The sequence below is a fragment of the Rhynchophorus ferrugineus genome, unplaced genomic scaffold, assembly GCF_030347505.1.
Source record: "Rhynchophorus ferrugineus isolate W39M unplaced genomic scaffold, kcgeb_rfMv2 rfM4, whole genome shotgun sequence".
NCBI classification, from domain to species: domain Eukaryota; kingdom Metazoa; phylum Arthropoda; class Insecta; order Coleoptera; family Curculionidae; genus Rhynchophorus; species Rhynchophorus ferrugineus.
In genome coordinates this window covers 28,523,513-28,545,909 of record NW_027472583.1, presented here as the reverse complement: position 1 = coordinate 28,545,909, position 22,397 = coordinate 28,523,513, and the positions used below count along the sequence as shown (strand labels likewise).

At 32.0% G+C, this 22,397-nt stretch overlaps 1 protein-coding gene and 1 long non-coding RNA gene across 3 annotated transcripts in view; both read right to left on the bottom strand.

The window, feature by feature from the left end:
• The window catches only part of Csgalnact (Chondroitin sulfate N-acetylgalactosaminyltransferase), a 360,415-nt gene that overhangs the window by 272,393 nt on the left and 65,625 nt on the right, over window positions 1-22,397 (bottom strand). Inside the window, exon 2 of one of the 2 annotated variants that reach the window (XM_076401496.1) lies at window positions 6,668-6,740. The exons of the other annotated variant lie outside the window; for it this stretch is intronic. Within the exon in view, the coding sequence (XP_076257611.1) occupies window positions 6,668-6,705 (38 nt within the window). The 5' untranslated portion in view covers window positions 6,706-6,740. The remainder of the gene's footprint in view (window positions 1-6,667; window positions 6,741-22,397) is intronic. 2 annotated transcript variants of the gene reach the window in all.
• On the bottom strand, window positions 18,070-18,811 carry LOC143196549 (uncharacterized). The gene is made up of 2 exons (XR_013005760.1): window positions 18,438-18,811; window positions 18,070-18,381 (listed from the first exon to the last, which is right to left on the bottom strand). It is a non-coding gene; the product is annotated as an uncharacterized LOC143196549 (long non-coding RNA).

The window sequence follows — 22,397 nt, the reverse complement described above, 5'->3', positions numbered from 1 at the left end:
GACGCCACAACCTTGCCAGTCGACTGTTGCGTTTCGCCACGCTTCGGAGCGAATTCATCATTCATCGTGTGCAGTCCACTCGGATGAGTGTCGATTGGACTTAGTGAAATCTTGGAGCCATGTTTCATATATTTTCACATATCGATGCAAAACCTCGGGTTTATTACGCTTGATCATCTTTAGACACTACCCTGAATCATAAGCTCGTCATTTTTGGTCAAAAATGAGCTCGAGCGGTACCCCCTTTGCACAGAGCTTTCTCATACCCAAATATTCGTGAATGATATGATGTACACGTTCAGTTGATATCTTTAGGGTGTCTGCTATTTCATTCAATATCAATGTAGGGTTTTTCAAAATCATTTTGTGGATTTTTTCAATGTTTTCGTCGGTAACAACCTCTTTTGAGCGTCCACTGCGTTAATAGTCTTCGGTGCTCCTTTCTCTACGTCTAAACTTAGCATACCGATGGTTGGTTTTCGTGGGGCAATGTCCGGAAACTCGGCAACAAGCCAAGTTTTGCTTCAATCCATTTTTTTCACAATAACAAACATTGCTTCACTCAAAATGCTATAATTCCCAAACTAATGATCCGACAGCTGTCAAATTTATACACACATCTTTTGAGGTTAGGGTTAACTAAAAAAGATATGGGCTTAATTCTAGTAGCGCCATCTATGCGTCAGGCCGGGGACCTGTTAGCACATATTTAAAATTTGTTTTTGATATTCAAATATGAATATTAAAATTAAAAATTGTGATTAAAATTAAAATGTGAAAAATTAGTGGATGATACGATATTTTTATTATTATTTACCTAATCATATATCAATAAGGCTAATGTGAATATCTCAATTTCATACACTTCAAAAATAAGCCAATAGCTCACCGTATACAAAAATATTTATAGATTGGGGAACTGCACGAGATTTTGCCAGATATAAATGTAGTAACCAAACGACGATACACAACTGAGAGCACGAATAAAACGTGCTTAAGGATTCCTTTGCCAACTGGTGCAAACCACCATCATATTATATGGCGTATTTCCGAAACCGAACAAGAAGCTGGCGGATGTTTAGAAGCCACAAAACCCCGATCTGAATAGCCAGTCTTTCATACTTAACGTTAATGTTGCCGTAAACTGTGGCACTAGTTCAGTTCTATTTCAGCATGGTGTAAATATTATGCGCGCTCCTGCACATTTATCATAGAGGGAAATGACCGGGCCGTTCTATATTCTAATGGGATAAACAGAGTCATTTAATTAGTTATAATTAGCTATTGCGGCAATATACGTTTATAACTAGATAATTAATATAATAGAGATAATAAGTTATAAGAATAAAATAGTCATGTACTTTTAGTTAGTATTTTTGGTTTTACTAGTTTCATTTGACTGTTTTTTACGCTCTGGCTGTCATCCTAGATGCGACCTTGACAAAAATATGCCGAATTTAGGCTTATATAGATTAATATGTAATATATATAGTTTTTTGTTTTATTTGGTAGTTTGCTTGTAAATAACAATATATTGTATATTAATAAAGCAGCATTTTGGAACGATATTTTTCAAGAGTGTTAATATAATAGGGCAAAATGATAGGGTTGTTGGAATACTATTTTTCGATATATTATGTTAGGGTCACCTTATGTTATTCTTTATGCAGTAGATATATTACTGCGATTTCAAGGTGGTACACCTTAATTTTTTCCAATATATGTCTCAAATGTGCTTGTTAGCAAGTTTATTTTTTAGTTTAGAACTTGAAAAGATACTAATACTGCATAATATCCTCTTATAAAGACTGTGACTCTTCACATATATATACATTATTTTCTTTTGGGACTGAATATATAGTGATCTGACTTTGGATTATTTTGTAATCATTACAGATATGTATATGTTTGCAAAAGACAAAAAAAGACGTAGATCAAAATTATGGCGAACGATCTGGAAAAATGGAAGACTAACGCAATTCTAGGTTGCGGTGGATCGTCAAAAATAGCGTAATGGGTCAGAAGTGAATACTATCCCCGAGAACCTAAAGTTTGAAGATGCTGATGTTAATGATGAAAAAATCATTTAGAAAATTTTGTTTGCTACCACACCTTTATTATCTGGTCAGTCCTGGGATATAGTTAAAATATATATATATAAAGTTAGCTTTTCACTTTTTTCAGCGTAGAAAATTATATTTATATAAAATATAAAATAATGTAATAATATATTTAATTAAATACGTAAACCAATATCTATATTAAGTAAAAAGTTATTAAGAATGTAATTTTAAAATTGCATTACACTCTAAGTATTGTCTATATTGTGACAGCCTCCTTATCAACTAGGATTTATCTGGCCTACCATTACGGCGTAAGAAAGGTCCCAAAACACAGTGCTTTGCATTAAGCCTACGGACAGGAGAATGACTCCAGAATACATCCAGTCTGAACCAGAGTAATTACTGGCATGACTAAAATGGCTTCTCATTGTTGGTCTTTAACACTTTACACTTTTCTCTAGATGCCTTTTCTGGTCATAAAAATCTCCTTAATTTATGCTTATTTCTAGCAATATTTCGATGATGATGTCCAGTATTTAGTCAAAAGAATATGTTTCAACACTTTAATAATTACTTTTAAAGTTATTATATTTCATAGATTTGCTAGTGTTTGCTTCTCTATTCTTCTAGTTGTAGCGCCAATAGACTCGAGCTCCATAGACTTAAACATACATTCACTGTTGCCAATTATATGAAATATAGTGCTCAAATAATAGCTCATAAAAATAAATAAATAAATAAATATATCGAGATACTTGATTCTTCAAATTTTTTGTATAGAAATTTCCGGAAAAAATTTAAAAAAGTGTTTTATTGTCGGTAAAACTTGCGCCAACTTGTTATACTTATTTTCAACGATCAACGTAGCTACATAACTGTAACAATTTTTCAAAAGGACTGCAAAATACTAATCTGCAGCAATAATAGCTTGTCTGATAAAATTGTTTCAGCAAAAATATTTTAGATTCAATAACAGTCGGCTAAATCGAACAAATAAACTGCATTGTAACAAATCATACTATAATTTACTAAATTTAACATTATCTTCATTTTGGGCATGTGATTATCCTTTAAAACATTGTAATTCTTTCTGTAAATCGGATTTCCTTTTTTTAAATTTTTGCACCCAATTCATTTAAAGACAATTATAACACCATCTAGTAATTATTTCTATGTAATATTCTTCAAGCCCTTTTACATTTTAAGCTCAACCTCAAATAGCATATGAGGGATTCCACTAGTACAGTACACGTAAGCTTAAATCTCAGTACTTCGTTTACTAATAGCAGAACTATTAGTTCACTACTAATTAGTTTAAAAGTATTTTCTCGCTTCAAACTCTATTGTTATGCAATAGTTTTAGTACTTCAACGTTTTTGTATTCTAAACCGTTTAATTTTTTCACTTACCATATTACCCTTACGTCTTTACGGATATCCTAATATAAAATGGAACATGAACAATGCTTCAATGAACGCTGTCTTGATATATATAAAATTATGCTGATTTTGCATTTCTACGCAAAGAAATGCACCCCGTAGTTATCCACTCAATAAAGTAAAACGACTAAAATAATAACAATTTATTGTGTAATAATGATTTGGATTATCGTCCGAGCAGACAGCAACCAAGCAGATTTTAAGCTAATACTAAGGTTTTACTTGTTTCTTCATAACATGTTCTTTCCACCTAAGCTTAGTATAGTCACGAATCAACTTACAAAATAAGTTTAATCCTTTCCCTCTTAATATATATCGTATAATTCGTGCACACATCAGGGCTGTGTCTATAAAAGCTTCAAAGTGAATTAAATCCAGTCACAATATTTTAAAAAAATTATTTTTAAAACTGAAATATTAAATTCATGTCAAATATTTTATTTTGTTATTGATCAATTGATGCGTTTCCGCGAACTCATTAAGATAGTAATATAACTATCAAAACAAATTAGTAATGTATATCAAATAAAAGTCTGCTGCATACAATAGAACAAACATACAATAGAAAAACTACAGAAATCATTAAGAGCATGCCGTTAATTAACTTTTAGCCAAACTAACCGTGGCAAAAGTCCACCCTCTCCCACTCAACTAATTATTCTCTCCTTTTATCTTTCGTTCGCTCCCATTCACTTAAATCAACTTTAAAGCTTAAAATATTAAATTCTACGTCGAAGGTACAACGGCCGCCCTTCCACCGACGCCCCCACCCTTTCCCGGCGACCCGTCTGAAACTCGACCCGACTATAAGTTAATTAAAGCAAGATGGCAAAACGACTAATTATTACAAAAAGTAAACAGTGCTAAAACTTCATTAAGCTGCGACCGGATAAAACCAACAAAACTACAATGAAACAATATGTTTTGTTGCTCGCAGAACTTTGCAGATAATATAAATTTATTCCTTTATGTGAACGTTATACGGCGCCACATAATTACTTGTTAGGTTGGTATGACTCCTTGCGGAGAAGTTGAGTTGGGTACCGATTTCAAACACGAGGGAATAGTGCACCTTTTATTAATTGTTTAATTTTTAATGGGCCCTAAGCAGGTAGTTGATACTGTACAAACTTTACAAACTGGTAATAGCTCGACTAGATTATGTTTTATTTAACTCCCGATTTCCTTCTATGCTTAACGAAGTGAGGACCTATTGTGGATATGACCACTATCTCGCTAAAGCATTAACTACGACCCCAACGGGCAAAGTGCAAAAAGTCGCATACAATTGCGATTGGAATTACTGGCGGAAGTCGAAATGCCAGAAGGAGTTTTTAATTAAAATAACAAATATATTTCAAATACTGGAAAATATAAACTCTACAAATATTTCATTGATAGAAACACATAAATACAAATATCTGAAAAAATTGTTGAGGGTGGCACTAAAGTATGTCCAACAGTTTGAAATAAAGCACCGCTCTGGATATCCGACGAATGTCTAAATATTGACAGAAGAACGAAAACGAGCAAAACTAATCGATCTCGAAAAATTCAGCAAATGAATTTGTTATAAGCAGTGGTCAGCAGCAATAGTGTAAGCCAACAGGCAGTTACACATAACCTAGTTAACCCTGTCGATTCATGGGCAAGTCCCCCTCCTCAAGGTTAGCTATGCACGAAGCATTTCCCCACCCTGTGTCAATCACTTTTTGGCTAGAGAAATAAGTTAAATATATTTTGCCACTTGTGAAGTAACACGAATATTCTTAAGCCATAAGCAGGTTGTCACGGTACCTATAATGTAGACCACTTGTATTAAGAGCTACACAAGCGAAAGCACAATTAAATATCTATTCGTATCCAAAATTTGCGTTAGTTGCTGCTCCCCATTCCATTGCCATATGTGATACATTTCTCGTTATGTTTATCATCACCAGTCTCAAAAAATGATTTTATTTCAATACATTTCAGCAGCCCATCATAGATAATAATCACATTTTTCAAGAATAATTATTTTAGACAACCCATAATACCATACTAATATTAACACTACTAATCCACTTTGTTGGAAGGACTTTTTAAAGAATTTTGGAGACTAGATAAAACGTGGCTCATTTTTTTTCATCAATTTTAAGGCACTTTCCAGATTCTTCTTTCACTATATATATATATATATATATATATATATATATATATATATATATATATATATATATATATATATATATATATATATATATATATATATATATATATCTCACTACTTTAAATTTTTATACCCAATTCTTCCATGTGTCATTATCCACTACAAAAAATACGTATCATTAGTTCATTAGTTAACAGAGTTTTCATCACTTTGGAGACTGATTCATTAAATCATTAAAAAATAAACGTAATCACCTCGGACATTACAGAGGTCCTTGATCAAGATACAGCTTGAGAAGGTAGGGCTTAAAAAATATAAATAAGAAATCCTCAAAATGAGCAAAAATATCCAATGTTAACATACTATAAAACGAGAATTAAAAAGTGTCCTTTCAGTACAGAAAAATATACATAAGACAAGCTGAAAGTCAAATAATGCCCCAAATAGAGGAATATTAAGGATGTGAGATATAGACATTCGTTAAGGCTAATGACCTCCAGGGCCAATTTGAATAAATGTAGCTAGATTTCATTGATGTAGAGTGGACACCATATTTAGTTTATTAAAATTTTAGCTACTCCACAAGAAGAGCTATTTTAAGAGAAAATATCAACTGAGATTTGAAATTCAAAATAATTTCAACCGGGACCGGCTTGTTGGCAAAAATGAGACTCTAAAATATATTTTAAGAAAATAGACCTAATAATCAACTATGCCCATTTTTGTGATCTTACGTAAGAACTACAAAAATCTCTTTAAATAAGACATGGTCGACCCCCGACACCCCAAATCGTCTTCCAATACATCTTACCTAATAGATGAATGGCCTCTTATATTATGGTGAGTAACAATTACTTATTACAAAAATATTGAAAATAAAAATTCCAAAATTTACATCAACAATCGTTTCATTTGTTATATAATTTAGAATTATTCAAATTAAATATTTTTTAAGAAATCAGAGATAATGTACATAAACTAGACGTTTTAGTTAATTGATAAATGAAAATATTTACCTCAGAATATTAGAAGCCAGAATTGATATATTCGTCATCAGTTATCCATTTTAAGTTTTCTGTAAACATCCATCTGAAAAACAAAACAATATTTAAGCATTAAAACAATATTATTGTTCTAAAATATTTTAAAATCATGTTTTGATCATTTGATTGTTTTAAAATAAAATATGTACATAATAGTCTTTGTAATAACTAAATAAACATAAACAAAAAACCTTATTTGACCTATCTACTACACGTATTTTATATTCTACCTAAACCTATTTGAACATAGTTTATATTAAAACCTTTTTTTTGTGTTTTTGTATAAGTTTGATTTTTTAAAAAATATTAATGAGTTAATTACTTATTTTTTAAAGTCGGTTCAATTTTTTTGTTAAAAATAATTTATTTTAAACATAAACGACCCAAAATTAAACGGTCAAAACTATCGAATTACTAGATGGGATCGTAAGTACCATAGATATATGATTTATGATTTCCTTGAATGGTACATGTCTTTGTGGTTTAAGAAAGAAAAACTTGAGAAAATATAAACAAATAAAACTTTCTTTTACACATGTTATTCGAAGTATCGCAACCCTTGGGTAACATTCTAGCAGAACACAGACTCAAAAGTATTAAACAATTTGGTCTTGTCTAGTACTGTGAAATGTACTTAGTTGAAAAAAAGGCGATGTCAAATAAGCTATACTACTTTTTGGACATAGTAATATACTTCGTTGGGCCAATTCGAATACGATTGGCCTCGTAAGTATAAAACGTTAAGAGCCTTTCCTTAACTACGTCAATATCAAAGCAACACAATAATCGTCATAAATGAAAATGAGAGAAAAAATGCCCTAAAAATCAAACCTCCATTGTAACCAGAAAAAACTGAAAATACAATAAAATTACAGAACTTTTCACCATTTCACTAGAAACAATGTTTAAATGACGAACGATTTCAAACCCCAGGTTACAATAGCGTATTTATGTTAAACCGACTCCGATATAAAAGAATTTTTATATATCTCGACGGCCATCGAAGGAGTTATGAAAAGATTTCCTCTTACAGAGAAAATGAAGCATTTCTTCGCGACAATGAATAATCCCCTTAAAAGCTTTCCACTCGGAATCGCCCAGGCAAACGCTTCTTATTTCTCGATTTTTTTTATTTTTATTCAAAACGCTCTTGATAAATCTAAGGTGGGCGGGACGGAGTCAGTGCTGTGACAAAAAAAAGGGGGGAAACGAGAAAGAAATGGAGAAAATATTTATGAGCGGAGGACGGACGTGGTTAAGTTGTGCTGTTAAAAATGCAGAACATTATTTTTTTCTCCTTGTTGAATTTTTATGGTTATTCTTCTTGACAATATATTGGGTCATTATAAAAGGAAAGTTTGGATTATACACTTAAAGAAAGGCCGATATTTGAGGGAGATAAATATAAACATTTTTTACCCGAACTAAGTGTTTTTAATAACCGCAGTTATAAATATATAAATAAGTTTATAAATCTACAATCTGTATCAAGCCTGTCAAGAATGGTTCTAGTTTTCTTGTTCGTGCAGATGCTCAGTAAATGTGAAAAAATGCACTAATGTGTTCAAAGCGCGTATTTACAGTACTGACAAGACATGGATATCGAAATTGTTTTGTAAAGCTTGCATGTCAAAATTGAACGAGTGGTCATTTGGTGAAAATGTATACTTTACAATTTCTGATAATTGATAGTTTTGCTCCATGAATGTCGTCAATATAAATATAAAAAATAGCACAGTATAAATAGCCTGACGTATAGAGTTAAAGGCAGTACTGACAGTGATCACGTACTGACAGTGATCCATTATCAATTTGTTCAGGTACAAGTGCAAAAACTTCCTTAACAATTTTGCCTTCATCACCGCCGTTCGTTTGTTGAGTTTTTTGTATCAAGTTTACAGGCATCGTTTCAAAATGTTGTTCACAACTTTCTCGGTAACCACAAATTACCGGATTACAAGCACTTCATCAACAATTGGTTGCAAGATTATCACAAGATTGGAGCTCGTATATTTCTCAAAATATATTCTCTGCAGTCACGTCTTGGGAGACATGAGCAAGCAACTTAACCAGCTAAACCAGCAAGGAAAGCAGCTAAACCAAGATATAGCGAAAATCGAAATGCGATACCAAGGATTTTGAGACGAAGGTATGATAAGCGAATACTGTAAAAAGCTAAAAACTATAAATTCATAATTATTACCATTTTGACATTAATTAATTTCCCAGATATTTAAATAAATCCTATCTTTACTTTTTCTCACAAGAATCTCTGTATGACATTGCCATACCCTTTTTTCACCGTACTACATCTGTATATCCTGATTATAATAAATTTCCTTCGCATATGTTATAAAAACTTGTGTATATATGTCATCCATCGCAGTATCTAGAAAAAGTTCAAAATATTGGATAGAATCATCTCAATTTGGACCATTTATCTCACATTCTTATCACTGAGAATGAACAGAAATTTCCCCCCTCATTTTTTGGCTTCACTCACTTTTTTTTGATAACATCTTTATAAGATATGCTCTATACAATCTTAATTATAAATTAATTTATTAGTACATTTCATTTGTACTTGGATTAATTCACAAGCAAAACGAGTTCTAGATAAATACGTCAATATGTTTAAATAATTATAAAATTATAATAACTTAAGCTACAGTTTGCACTAAAGGTATACCCTTTATATAAGTTCGTATGGTTTGGTATCCTGCTCATTGCGCAGTAGTTGTATTGCTTCCACGTTAGTATGATTTAGTAGTCTTCTTTTGTATTTTAAGGCGAAATCTTGGAGAACTTCACAAATCCATATGATTGCCAAGTCGTCGTGCATTTCTTCGTTGGTTACGTAGCGATAGGCATTGGTAATTAATCGAAGAATTTTGTTTTGACAGTGTTGGATTGCTAGTTGCACATATTTGCACCCCACAGGTCCAAATTGACTTTATAGTTGTCTGATAAATCAATTTCTTTGACTTTAGATCAAGTTGAGAGTATCTTCCAACTAACCAATATAGTTGTTTTATTTTGGTTGTAATGTGTTTTGCTTTTTGCCTAACATATTGTTTCCAATTTAATCTACCATCAAGATGGATGCCGAGATATTTAGCTGATTTTGCTTGAGAAATACGGCATCCATTGAGTGATATAATTAAGTTTTTATTATTTCGCCGCAATGCAAAATTAAGATGAACAGATTTGGAGCTATTAAGTTGAATTCTCCAATCATTACTCTAGTCTTACGGAGAAATTAGATTTAGATATATATCGAGTTAATTGTAGATCATTAGATTGAAATATGTTAGCTAAGTAATTCAGCTTTTTCATCGTTGCATCGAACCCATTCAATTCGATCATTTTTAAATGGCGGTATTCGAATAATTGGTCTTTTAAATCTTCGAGTTGCTTTACAAAGCGAATAATCTTTGTCTGCTTCTGGGCTTAAATCACTTACATATCTTTGAAAGCAATTCTGTTTATATTCTTGGATCTTTTGATCCTTTTTTAACACACTCTCTAGGCTTTTTGCCTTTCTTTTGTCATTTCTCTAATTTCGGGAGGGTAAATTATTGTTATTGTGCCATTTTTGCTACTGACCGAACTTGTTTAATTATATTTTTGGTTTCTTGATCAAAATCATCTATAATTTTAAGTATTACTTTTAAACTGATTTGTTCTTATTAATTTGAATTTTTCCCAGTCATTATATTTGTTGGTAATATTATAACTTACTGCCTATAGCCTTTTTGTTTTTCTTAGGATTGTCGCGCCTAGTGTTAACAATACTGGAATGTGATCAGATGTTAGATAGCACAAGCTTTCTGTACTAATTTGATTTAATGAGATGCCTTTTGAAATGTAGAAATCCAGCAGGCCTTTGACTTAAAATTATCTCAGTCCTGTTTTTCTCTATGCTAACTATCACAGCTTGTATTTCTTCATTTTTAATATCTTCTCGTTCAAAGTGTTCTATATTTTGTTTAATTAGTAAAGCTGTTCCGCCTCGAGCCCGTTCGCTGTGTGTAGGCCCAGCAAGCATCATAACCCCGTATTTTAATGTAGTTTTTTTAGAAAAATATGTTTGCGATATGAGAGCTGTATCTATGTTATTTGTTTTCAAGAATATTTCTAGTTCCCGGACTCTTTAATTTAGTCCGTTTTGCGTTCCATGTTATAATTCTTGAAAACGAATTACTCGTTTTTGTTTTTCTTCTAGCTTGTTTTAGGTAGTTTTATCCAATGCGGATTTCTCCAGTGTTTCCACCCTGAGTACTAAGTGACTGAATTTCTGTCCCATTTCAATCTGGAATTCTTTGAGCAATTTACTCACTTAATGGTCACTTCAAAGATAAATATTTATATTGTGAAAATATTGTCAATCTTCCTGAACCTCGATACAAAGATGTTAACAGTTCAGTGTACCCAAAACCAAAATATCGATATCACACACAATAAAAACCCATTTCTTAATCCAATTTGTAAGAGCTCCTATAATTAGAATGAAGAATGAAATGGCGTTGATATCCTTCTTTATGCAAACACTTTACAAATATATTGACTATGGCATTGATGTGCTTATTCTAAATTGGTTCTTCATACCTTCCATGAAAATATAAGTGATCAGGTGCACCATCGAATCGACTCCTTCAGGAAAATTGGAAACAGATTTTTCGCAGCGTTTTATTTGGCATTCCGGTTAGCCCCCGATATATATCCTGCAATTCCTGCACGTCGGCCGCTCCTGCAAAGTTTTATTGAAACCGTCACTTTAAGGCACTTTGAGATAACTTTCTCGCGCGGAAAATCTCGAACAGCTATAGCAAAGGAAATGGTATAATAGAAAAGTATAATTTGCGAGACCCCCTTCCATCGAAATAGCTGCGGAATTTACGTGTTATTTCATGTTTCCAATCGCATAGGACTTGTAAAAGAAAGGTTGCAGACTTGACAATATTTTATTTTCCTTAGACTGACAACGGGCCGTCGTACTTTTGTCACAAGTATATAAAATTCTTGAAAGCAATAGAGAAAAGAGGTTTTAACTCTTACCTATAAATTATTGTGGGTGTATAATTAGCTGTAGTTTTTAGATATACTATAATGTTAAAATAAATTATATTTGATAACATTTTTGTTCAACTATTTTATTTAAATTAGAATTTTTTTGTATGTCAAAGACAAACTGAACTAAAACTCAAAGTTGATGCGGCAACATTGCGACGTTCTGATGTCACATATTTCGAAGACGCATATATAAATAAACTTTAAATAGACTATATACTAAATCGAAAATTGACTACACGATTGACTTAAAATTATGATTTACTGTGAAATCCATTGCGGTAGTCATTTAAATCAACTTCTTATGTATTTCAATAGAAAAATTGTATTTTTTACTTAAATAAACATGATTAAAAACAATTGATTTTTTTTACATGCATTTTGATGTTTTCAATCTTGAGCCCCGTATTAGATCTTTAGCATTGTAATCTCCCACAATAATGAATTTATTATCTAATATAACAAAGAAACCGTAGAAATGTCCGGCCTTGTTGTTATGTTTAGATGGACAATAAACAGCACCCATTGTTAATGACCCATATTCTCCTCATTTTAGGAAAACTTCACGTTAGGAGAATTTAATCTCCTTCTGTGATAATAGACAGATCTATGTTTTTGTCTACCTCTTCTAGAGGCCAGCGTCTTGATGAGAAACACGTCTTCACTCTGCGAAAGCTAGGATTGAACTTAGTAGATATTAACCTTTCCGGAGCCGTTATACAAATTACGTTTCAGACCGTGTGTGGTAACTATAATACTGTAGTACTACAAAAGCTTATGTAAATTATGCAGGACTTTTTGCAAAGATATAAAATAAAACTGATAAAAAATTACTTTCATTTTGAGTCATTATTAATTATTCATCATTTCATTATTTTTAGTCAGGACATAAAAATATTTTAGTTTCGTCTTGGTGGACATTGCAAATGGGGTTTTTATATGTACTGCATGATGTTTTAGTCTTTCTATCCCGTGATCCTGCACAAAAGTTGCATCTTCAATTTACATAATGTTGAATCTTTTGAGCAGGATTTTCTTGAATCGTGACATTGTTGTTCACAAGAAAAAACTATATTGTAATTACTAAAATTTTGTGACAATTATTGCTATTTTTAATTTAACAGGAAACAATGTTTAGACCGTATAAGAAGTCGTTGTGCCATGTTTTCTAAAAAAAATTTGTCGTGTACTTCGGTCATTAAATTTCTAGTTGGGAAAATTTTTAGTACATATGATATAGGCATTGAGTGCAGCCATATCAATAATTTCCATAAAAAGCCTAAATAGCCATCGTCTATTTGAACGAACACATGAATATTATCATATCTCACGATGAGACATGAATTGTGCGCATTGGATTTCGATACCTTCGCGCGGGGAAACGATGACGCCCCATGTAATTAAATTTAGTATTTCGTAGCAAATTCCAACTAAATTCAATAAATCATTAAAAAATGGACTTAGTAATATATTTTCTAGAATTATCTGAAAGGAAAAAACACAAAAAACGGCAAGATTAAATCAAAGTTGTTGAAAAAGTCGCTAAAATATATACTAAACCATAATTGTATAGATCTCATAAAATGTAAACAATCAAACAGAACGAAAAAATAACACGCCAACATTCTGCAATTTAGCATGAAATGAGAGCGAATATCAATGATCCCGAACCGATTTTTTCTACTTCATTTTATCCCAATACCGATCCCTCTAAATATCCCCTCGGTTCGCCTTTTGAACGAGCAGAGCGGCGCCTATTTAAAATTTCGGCATATTAAGAAAACCGAGGCATTGAATAAATTCAGCCGCGCCGCGGTCGTATCCATCCGCTCTCGACTTACAAAGTAGGAAAATTATTCGGCGCCCGCGAGAACCATCTCCTTTCAAGTCGGAAAAGCGGCGAACGTACGAGAGAAATTCCGTTAAACTTACGTGTTTCGTGTCGAATCTTTTTGCGCTCAAGACCCACCATATACGTCTCAGAAAAGAAACGAAGGATCGTCGTAAACACTGTTTTCCTAAAACTAGAAAGTTATTGCAACTAGTTTCATCGGGTTTTGTGTTTTTTTTAAATTTTATTCGTATTGTTTAATATGACAGGATTCAAATCTAGAGCAGCATCACAAACATGTGAACATGGGACCTTCCTCTATGGGACCTATTGGAAAATAAATTAATCTTATTATTAAGTAACATGTCAGTCAATAAACATCCGGCCTAATTAAGAAAAACATTTGTTAACATATTCTACCTTATTTATGAATATGTATTCTTAACAGTAGACATATTCCAATGCTCTTCTAAAGCTTATTACGTTTTCTAGAAAACTACTTTCTACGCGCTGGTATCCTACTTCGTCCATTGTTATATATCAGCAAATCGAAAATCCCAATATTATCGACAAATTGCAGTTATATTACTTATGTTCAAATTTTCATTAACAATTATAAATACGTTGCCTTCTGATATCTTAATATGAAATTATGAAGTTATGAATTCAGAACCTCTGTTGATTTTTGATATCAGCGAATTCGGCATAACTGATGTTTATATGATCAAATTTGAATTGACCTTATCAGTTAATAATAAGTGCGTTCTCTGTGATGCAACAATATATCGGATAATCAATAGTTATCGATCCACTATATATAGCTAAGTCTTATACTATATATAGCTGCTCGGCCTAACTACGATATGTGCTAGTTTCAGTAAAAGTTATCTAAATGTTGTAAAAAGCAACAAAAGAGGCTTGTCAACATCACTTGATTAAATTTTTCAACTATAAATCAACAATTTCTACGGTGTAGAAATTTATTTTACCAGAAAAGAATCAAAATGTCAGGAATCGAAACGACAGTTTTATACCTATGACATATGCTATATACATATATATATATATATATATATATATATATATATATATATATATATATATATAAACTTGACGATGGAAGCAATGACAAGTATTGGAAAATTAATTTCATAATATAAATCTGTAAACTCATCAATTTAAGCTACATCTTGAGAGGAAGAAAAGAAAGGTGAATTCGACTTTTCCGTAAATAATACCATACATTCCTTACACACAAATGAAAAGAAGAAAAACCGACGCTGACATGAGCTTACTTTATATATTGCTACACCTGTAGGCACTCCAAAAGTAAATGTCCTCGAAAAGTAACGAGAGATTGAAGATGCATATCCGAATCTGCTTAAAGTGACAATGAGACCCTTGGCAAATAGTGGCACGAAAGTGCCTTTCAAATGTCTTTCTCAAAATCAGGAGCCATTAAAACTTAAACCAGAAACTGGCTGTTACTATCAGTTAATGTTTTTTTAAACTGGTTGGTATAAAATACTGGACTTAAACCTCTTCATAATAAATAAACATCGTATGTTTTTATTTTTGTTTTTATCCTTTGTATTTCAAGTTTCGTATTCTAATTAAAATTGTACACAAATAAAGGTTTTAAATCAAAATACATCTTTGCGGATTAACTTACACAAAGGAAAAAGTATGTTTTAACAGAACGTGTGTTTTTCCCTTAGGCTTCTGAATGAATAAAAATTTGATAGCCATGATAATAGCCTCTCTAGCAATATAGTATTACTGAAGCTGCTGATGTTCCGAGTACGTGCTTAAGAAAAAGAAAACTTTAAGTCAGTTGCTCTGATAAGAAAACCTTTTTTCAAAACAGAATATAATAAACTAAAAAACTGCATCTTAATATCGAGGAATCCACCTGCCTCTAAGCTTACTTCATTACTCAATAAGCGTCTTCAAGTAGTGCATCCCACTACATCGACTCTAGGACAATAAGATGCCCTCATCCCCGAAATTGACAAACGTCGCCCCTTTTCTCGAGGCATTTCCTCCGATCGTCAGCGAAGACTTAAAACTTCCTTCCGTGTTTTTAATTAAACTTTTTTATCTTCGCCTTTGCGGACCGAAACTTTTTCCACCGAAAAGGGTTAAATGTAGTGGGGAATAAAGTCGGCAACATCAGGACGAAACGCGACAGGGATGAAGACGAAAGCGTCGTGAAACTTTTTGTTTCAAACCCTCGGCCCCTTCCTGTCCTCATCCCCGCCGCTGCCACGCCAAAGAAAGTTTATGGTCGCTTTTTGCAAATCTACCGCCGCTCGCCAGTCCCCCCCTGCCCCGTCGAAACGTTAAATTAACCCGTTTAAAGATAAACTGGCCCAATTAGAGGATTAAAATGATTTCATTAGGGTTGTAAAAAAACCGATTAATTCCAGTTTAAAAACGCGAGGGTGTGAGGATTGGGGAGGAGGAGGATCGAACAAAAGCCAAAAGTTATGCAAAGTTTCGCCGAGGCGGGCGGGGATATAAAGGGAAACTTTTGTTTGTAGGAAATTAAGAACTGTTAAAGACAGCAGCCAGTGAACTTGGACCGCAACAAACAGACAATAGTAACGAGAATTAAGAAACACCCAGAGAGAAGATAAAATCTTTCATACTTTACACCGCTTACATTTTCTTCTTTATAAAAGGCGCTTACATGTATCTTGATCAGTTATATCTATTGGTACATCTAACCTAACTATTATTAAATTTGCTAGCCTTTATATTTCTCTACATGAAATAACAGTTTTCCATTCAGTATTATTGAATTTTTCAGTGAGTACTGGTACTAACCGTGGAAAGCTCAAAAATTAATTTCCGACATTAATTACTTTTGTTATTGGATTTGAAAGAATATCCTGCGGAAGCCCGTATAAATTTGTAGAAACATGTGGCGATACTATTCCATCATAGCCCAATTGTGGTTCTTTTGTTTCAACAATTTAAAATACATGATATTGATGTGACCAAAAAATCAAAGACGATAAATTGAAGACTTATTCGGCGAATATCTCCAGACGTTTACATGCGATGAGTATATACTGCATCACAAGTAGAAACAACTATAGTATATTCAAAGTTTTTTTAGTAATGCGTCGTGGATACTTGTGACGTCGAAACATTACAATGTTGCCGCATCGACTCTGAGTTTTAATTCAGTTGGCTTTGACATACAAAAAAATTCTAATATAAATAAAATAATTGAACAAAAATGCTACCAAGTATAATTTATTTTAACATTATACTATATCTAAAAACTACAGTTAATTATACAGCCACAATAATTTATAGGTACGAGTTAAAACCTCTTATCACTATTGCTTTCAAGAATTTTGCGTCCGTCTGACAGCTGGTCGCCGTCCGGTTGTCAGATGTACACCAGGGGTGTGCAACTGCAATGGTAAGTAGTGGGGCAAAGTTTCGCTTAGTCCAATCATTGGCGGCGCTGACAACGCGAATTTGATTGGTTAGTTCAAAATAGTTATGTAGAAACATGTAAGGAAAATACTTTGCTTTGATTGGTCTGCCATTTCCCCTGATTATTTTGTGACGTTACTTTTATTGGCCAATAGTATTTAAATAAAAATCAAATTTAAATTTTAAAATTAATTTATTAAAATAAAATCCTATACAAATATACATAAGTGTAAATAATATAAATATATATAAACAAAAAACAAAAAAAAAACAATTATGAACTCTATTCTAGGCAATATTAAAATATCTATAATTCTTCTATAACGCCTTCCCATATATGTTTAGTGCCATCAATTTTATGGGATCTATTAGAGTTCTAACTTATCTTGATATATTGAATGTAAATTTTAAATCCTTCCCTGTTGATATTGCATTAACTTCATTAAACCAAAAATACAATCACACCTCATAATAACTTAAAATTTGGTCTTGAAAATCATTATGGATTGGACAGTTGAAACACTAAAAATGTATGTGTTTTTTAAAAATATTTAGATTTTAGAGTATTTAATCTGTGGAACTACTTAATATAGAATATAGACAAATATTGCATGTTGTCCCTTTTTCAGAAGTTTTGTTAAATAGCCTGAAATAAGACTAAATTACAATATTAGACTCGTTTTCCTCAGAACAAAATTCTCTGGAACTGAAAATATAGACTCAACTGGTGATTTAACAACCTCAAGTGGTACTAGATCTCCCGTTAAAAAAGAATATAAGTTATCTAACATGTTCATCTTCTTCACAATTTTCTCCGGGAGAATGATGTGAAAAAATTGAAGTGATGAGCCCTTTTAAAAATTTCTCTAACATACTAGGGGAAGGATGCCGTTTCTACCTCCATGACCTCTAATAGATCTAACAAAATTCTTTAAGCAATCTTGGTTAAGATTTGTTAAACAAATGTAGTTATTTGTAAATTTAGACAAAATAAATTTCTTTAAGGTAATAAATCCCCTAAAAGTAGCAATTATATTTATTGATGGCACCATAACAAATATTTTCTTAACAAGGCAATCAAATTTAAATATATAATTCCTCTACTATAAAATGATTGAACACTGATTGTTCTAAAAAGTTAAAGTATTGCAAATATTTTAGGGATATTTTACAATTAAAAGTAGTATTTATTACTACTAATTATCCAGTTATATTAATTGTTACCTTCTTGTAAGACTTCTTTATGTAGAGACATCACACTGACAGCATACGAACAACTTGATAGATTAATTGAATTTTATTACTACTAACATCTTCATAAGGTTTTGAATTTCTGTAAACAAACACTATATAAACAGACATGTAGTAGATAGATAATTTTATATGTACCTGATAAAACCAATGATGGATATGCATTTACCATAATACCTGTTCGTGATGGAAGGATAATTCTAAATTTTTCACTAAAATGTCCATAATAAACACCATGACGTTGATATATTTGCATTGTGGTTTATCCAGGTAACTTACTACTATTTACTTGATCAACCCATTTTAGAAAAGGAGCGAGATCATTCTTTGGGAAACGATGTCTAATTTCCGTAGTAGAATTTTACCCCGGTACACTACATCTTTTACTACACTGACGCATTGTCATCAATTTTTATATTATTACTCCATAATAATTAATGTAAAACAGAAAATATGCACAACGTAAAACGAAAATTTCGTGATCTAAACAAAAACCATAACCTACAAACAACAAACATAAAAATGGACGCCCATAGAAAATGCTGATTTCACACAATTTGATCCAATCACATTTCATGTTAGTGGCGGCACCAGAAATTTAAACTAGCCAATCACAATTTGCGATCGCAGCGCTACAGTTAATTGAACTAAACAAAACATTTCCCCAAGGTCGCCTATATCGTGAAATTTCTATTTTTTCTATGATGTACACTAAATTATTCAAAATATTAGTTATAATTATTACAGGTTATAAACCGGCACACATTATTTTAGCCCTTTATTTTGATACATTTTATGTCGCTCCGTAATATATCATATTACTTTGTTTGAAAATGCAGAAAACAATAGATATTCAGGGTCACAAATTGATTGCGGCTTTAGGTTCGGTTATTTCGAAAAGGAACAAGATAACGGAGGCCCCCTTTTGCCGGTAAATTCCGTTAGAGAGGTAATTATCTATGATATTAAATAATATAAGTCCCTACAATTTTATTGAAAATGTTTTTTTAGCGAGTTACTGCCGTGATAAATATCACTGTAGGTACTGTGAATAACATCGCTTACAAAATGAAGAATAATACGTTAAATTTATCCAAGAAAACCCGTCTACATACAAAGTACATGACGAATCTTGACCATCTTGATATTGCCTCTATTCAAGGCCAAATATACGAAATGTATAAGAAAACTAAGTACACAAACTATTTAATCGATATAAAAATAATTTAATAAAATTATTTTAGAGAAAATTGTCTCTATGTAAAGTATACATAAAATAATTAGGGACATGCAGCTTATTGAGGGATGACAGACAATCCTTTCATACACTCTTACAGGGCATAGGGTGTAAATGGCGTTAAAATAACCCTCGAAGAGGTTTAAAGGAACTTCCAGTCATTACTTTAAAAAGAATTGAATTAAAGGCATAAAATATTATAAGAATCTTGAATATTTCAAAATGGTTCATTGTGGCAGTCTTGGCAAGACAGTAACAAAAAAGTGTAAAAACCGTTTGGATATGTGGAAGGAAGTATTGTCAACCATAACACCTTCGGTTTAAATGAACTAGATAAGACATATCAAAAAAGTAATTGATAAATGGTGAAATCGTGAACATGTTTTAGACATATTATAAATATAACGGTTTTGTGATTGAATTGGACAATGAGTCGTAAAGTGAAAGTGACTGAAGGAAACTTTCAGGATATGTGATAATGCTGGAAATTCCTAAGACAGAGTGATGAGAGTGGAAACAACTAAAGGTATGCACATAATTAATTGAATATAACTGTAGAAAGTGGTATTGTAGAGCGTGAAAGATTTGTGTGCACAGATATGATTGTAATTATTCAAAATTAAACATAAGCATTAGGTTAGAATGTATGACGAGAGAATGAATACTAACTATTTTATAGATATGGTAAATGCATTAGACAGAATTCGGTGATTAATTTTTATCAAGAATGGTGTACACAGGTAGTAGCAGAAGAAATAAAAATACAGTGAAACCAAGATGACTTGCCAAGTAAACACAATATCGAAGGAAACAAGAACTAAACGTAAAAAGTAAATATGCTCTCGAATGCAAAATACGTTTCTCAGATATATAATTGTTAATTAGGTGGATTAGGCCTCCAGGGGGATAACACTACATAAAAAAAATGCTCCTAGAAACTCTGCCTGATGGATGGTGTGGAAAAGAGTAAATTACTATCCTTCCAATTCCTGTTCAATATTTTCACTCAACATGTTAATTTCGCCGGAGAAAACTATTGATTCTTCATTCAACGAACCCCATATTAAACTACATCTTTACATCTTTACATCTTCGTTCATCAACTATGTATTGATTGTCACATCTTAAATGAGTAATTTTATTTTTATGGTATCTTAAGTATCGCAAAATTTAAACCTAAGAATGTCCAACTGTAATAGTAACTGTAATCAAATCTCGAAGCTATACAGAAAATTTGATAAAATAAAAACTTACAAGAACCTGTTCTAACACTTTCCTTCTTCTATCTCATAATTTCTTCACTTTTACTTGTTCTAATCAGATACCTTTGAAATCTACAATAGGAGCTATCCGACTAAATATTTTTTCCTAAGCCATATAGCTAAGTCAGAACATAACATCATACCGACCGATACCACTGCTTCCAATGATGCCTAAATTCTTCGAGATGATATTCTTAAAAAGGCACAAAATAATGATCAAAGAGCAACTCATTCCGGCACACTAGCTTGGATTTTGTAACATCAGGTACATCGTGTTACATCAGAAACTGAGAAGGGTTTTGAAGGGAGGGAAATGTATTCAGCAGTATTTATAGACGTGGTTCGAGTCTTTGATAAACTGTGACATAATGGACTCAAATTCAAGTTGGCAAATAAACAGGCAGAAATTCAAACTTTAAATCCTAGAATTCCAATATTCATTTCAAAATAAGATACGATGACAATTATTCTGACTTGAAAGCCATATATACCGGTTTACCACAAAGTAGCACACTTGGACCAAAATTGCATTAACCGTATACTAGTAATATCCTTAAAATGAAGAAGTTACAATGGCTACATTTGCTAGAAGTACAAGTACTAGTACAGTAGATACTGCACCACAACTAGAAACAACTATATATATAGTGCACTAATAAATAAAAAAATAATATGAAATACTACGAAGTCTACACATGTGGCTTTCACATACCAAAAATAGATTATCTATCAATAGAAAGAAACAGAAAATAGCATGTTAAAAATCAGACAAGAAAAATTTGGTATGGGGCTCAAAAATGTATATATTGTGGTTACGTGATTACTTGGAAGACGAACCAAATTAACAATTCGTAATAAAATTTTATCATAAAAACAAGCCAGAGCAGATATACGGTATGCAAGTTATATATATATATATACTTCTTTGCAATATTGTTAACGCACCATGATACATTAGAAACAAGGAAATCCACAACAAGGGTACTAACGATCAACAAAAAAATTAAAAGATTTGTGAAAAATCATCAAGAAAAGTTCTACAATAACGAAAATGTGGCTAAACAATAAGAATTTTGAAAAATGAAGAATTTTCACGAACATATGTGTCAGCAATATGTTCAGCGAACATAGATTTAGAAATATAATTTTTTTCGTGAGACTAATAATTAATATCTTGAATAGCAGTGGAGAAACATTTCCTTCGTACTCATACAAAACTGCTAAAACTACTGCAAGATCATGTATAAGACGCTGCAAAGCTATCCAAATTTAGGTGTAATATCGACTATCTATATACGGTCTACGTAGTCGAAAGACCAACAAAGCTTCCGTAAAAAAGAAGAGTGTAAAAATGTTATCTATAGGATCGCGATAAGGTCTACACTCATTTATATGATTTTCATTACTCATATATATTATTTTAATAAAAACAATCATTACTAGGCTTAATACTCCGAAGTTTTATGCTGTTAATTTGTTATAATATCGTACTATTCCAATGTTGCAACGAAACTATCCTGGTATAAACTATTCTAGTACAATGCTCAATCAGACAGCATCAATGGTCTTGCAGGCATCTTGTTCCTAACATTTTCTGAA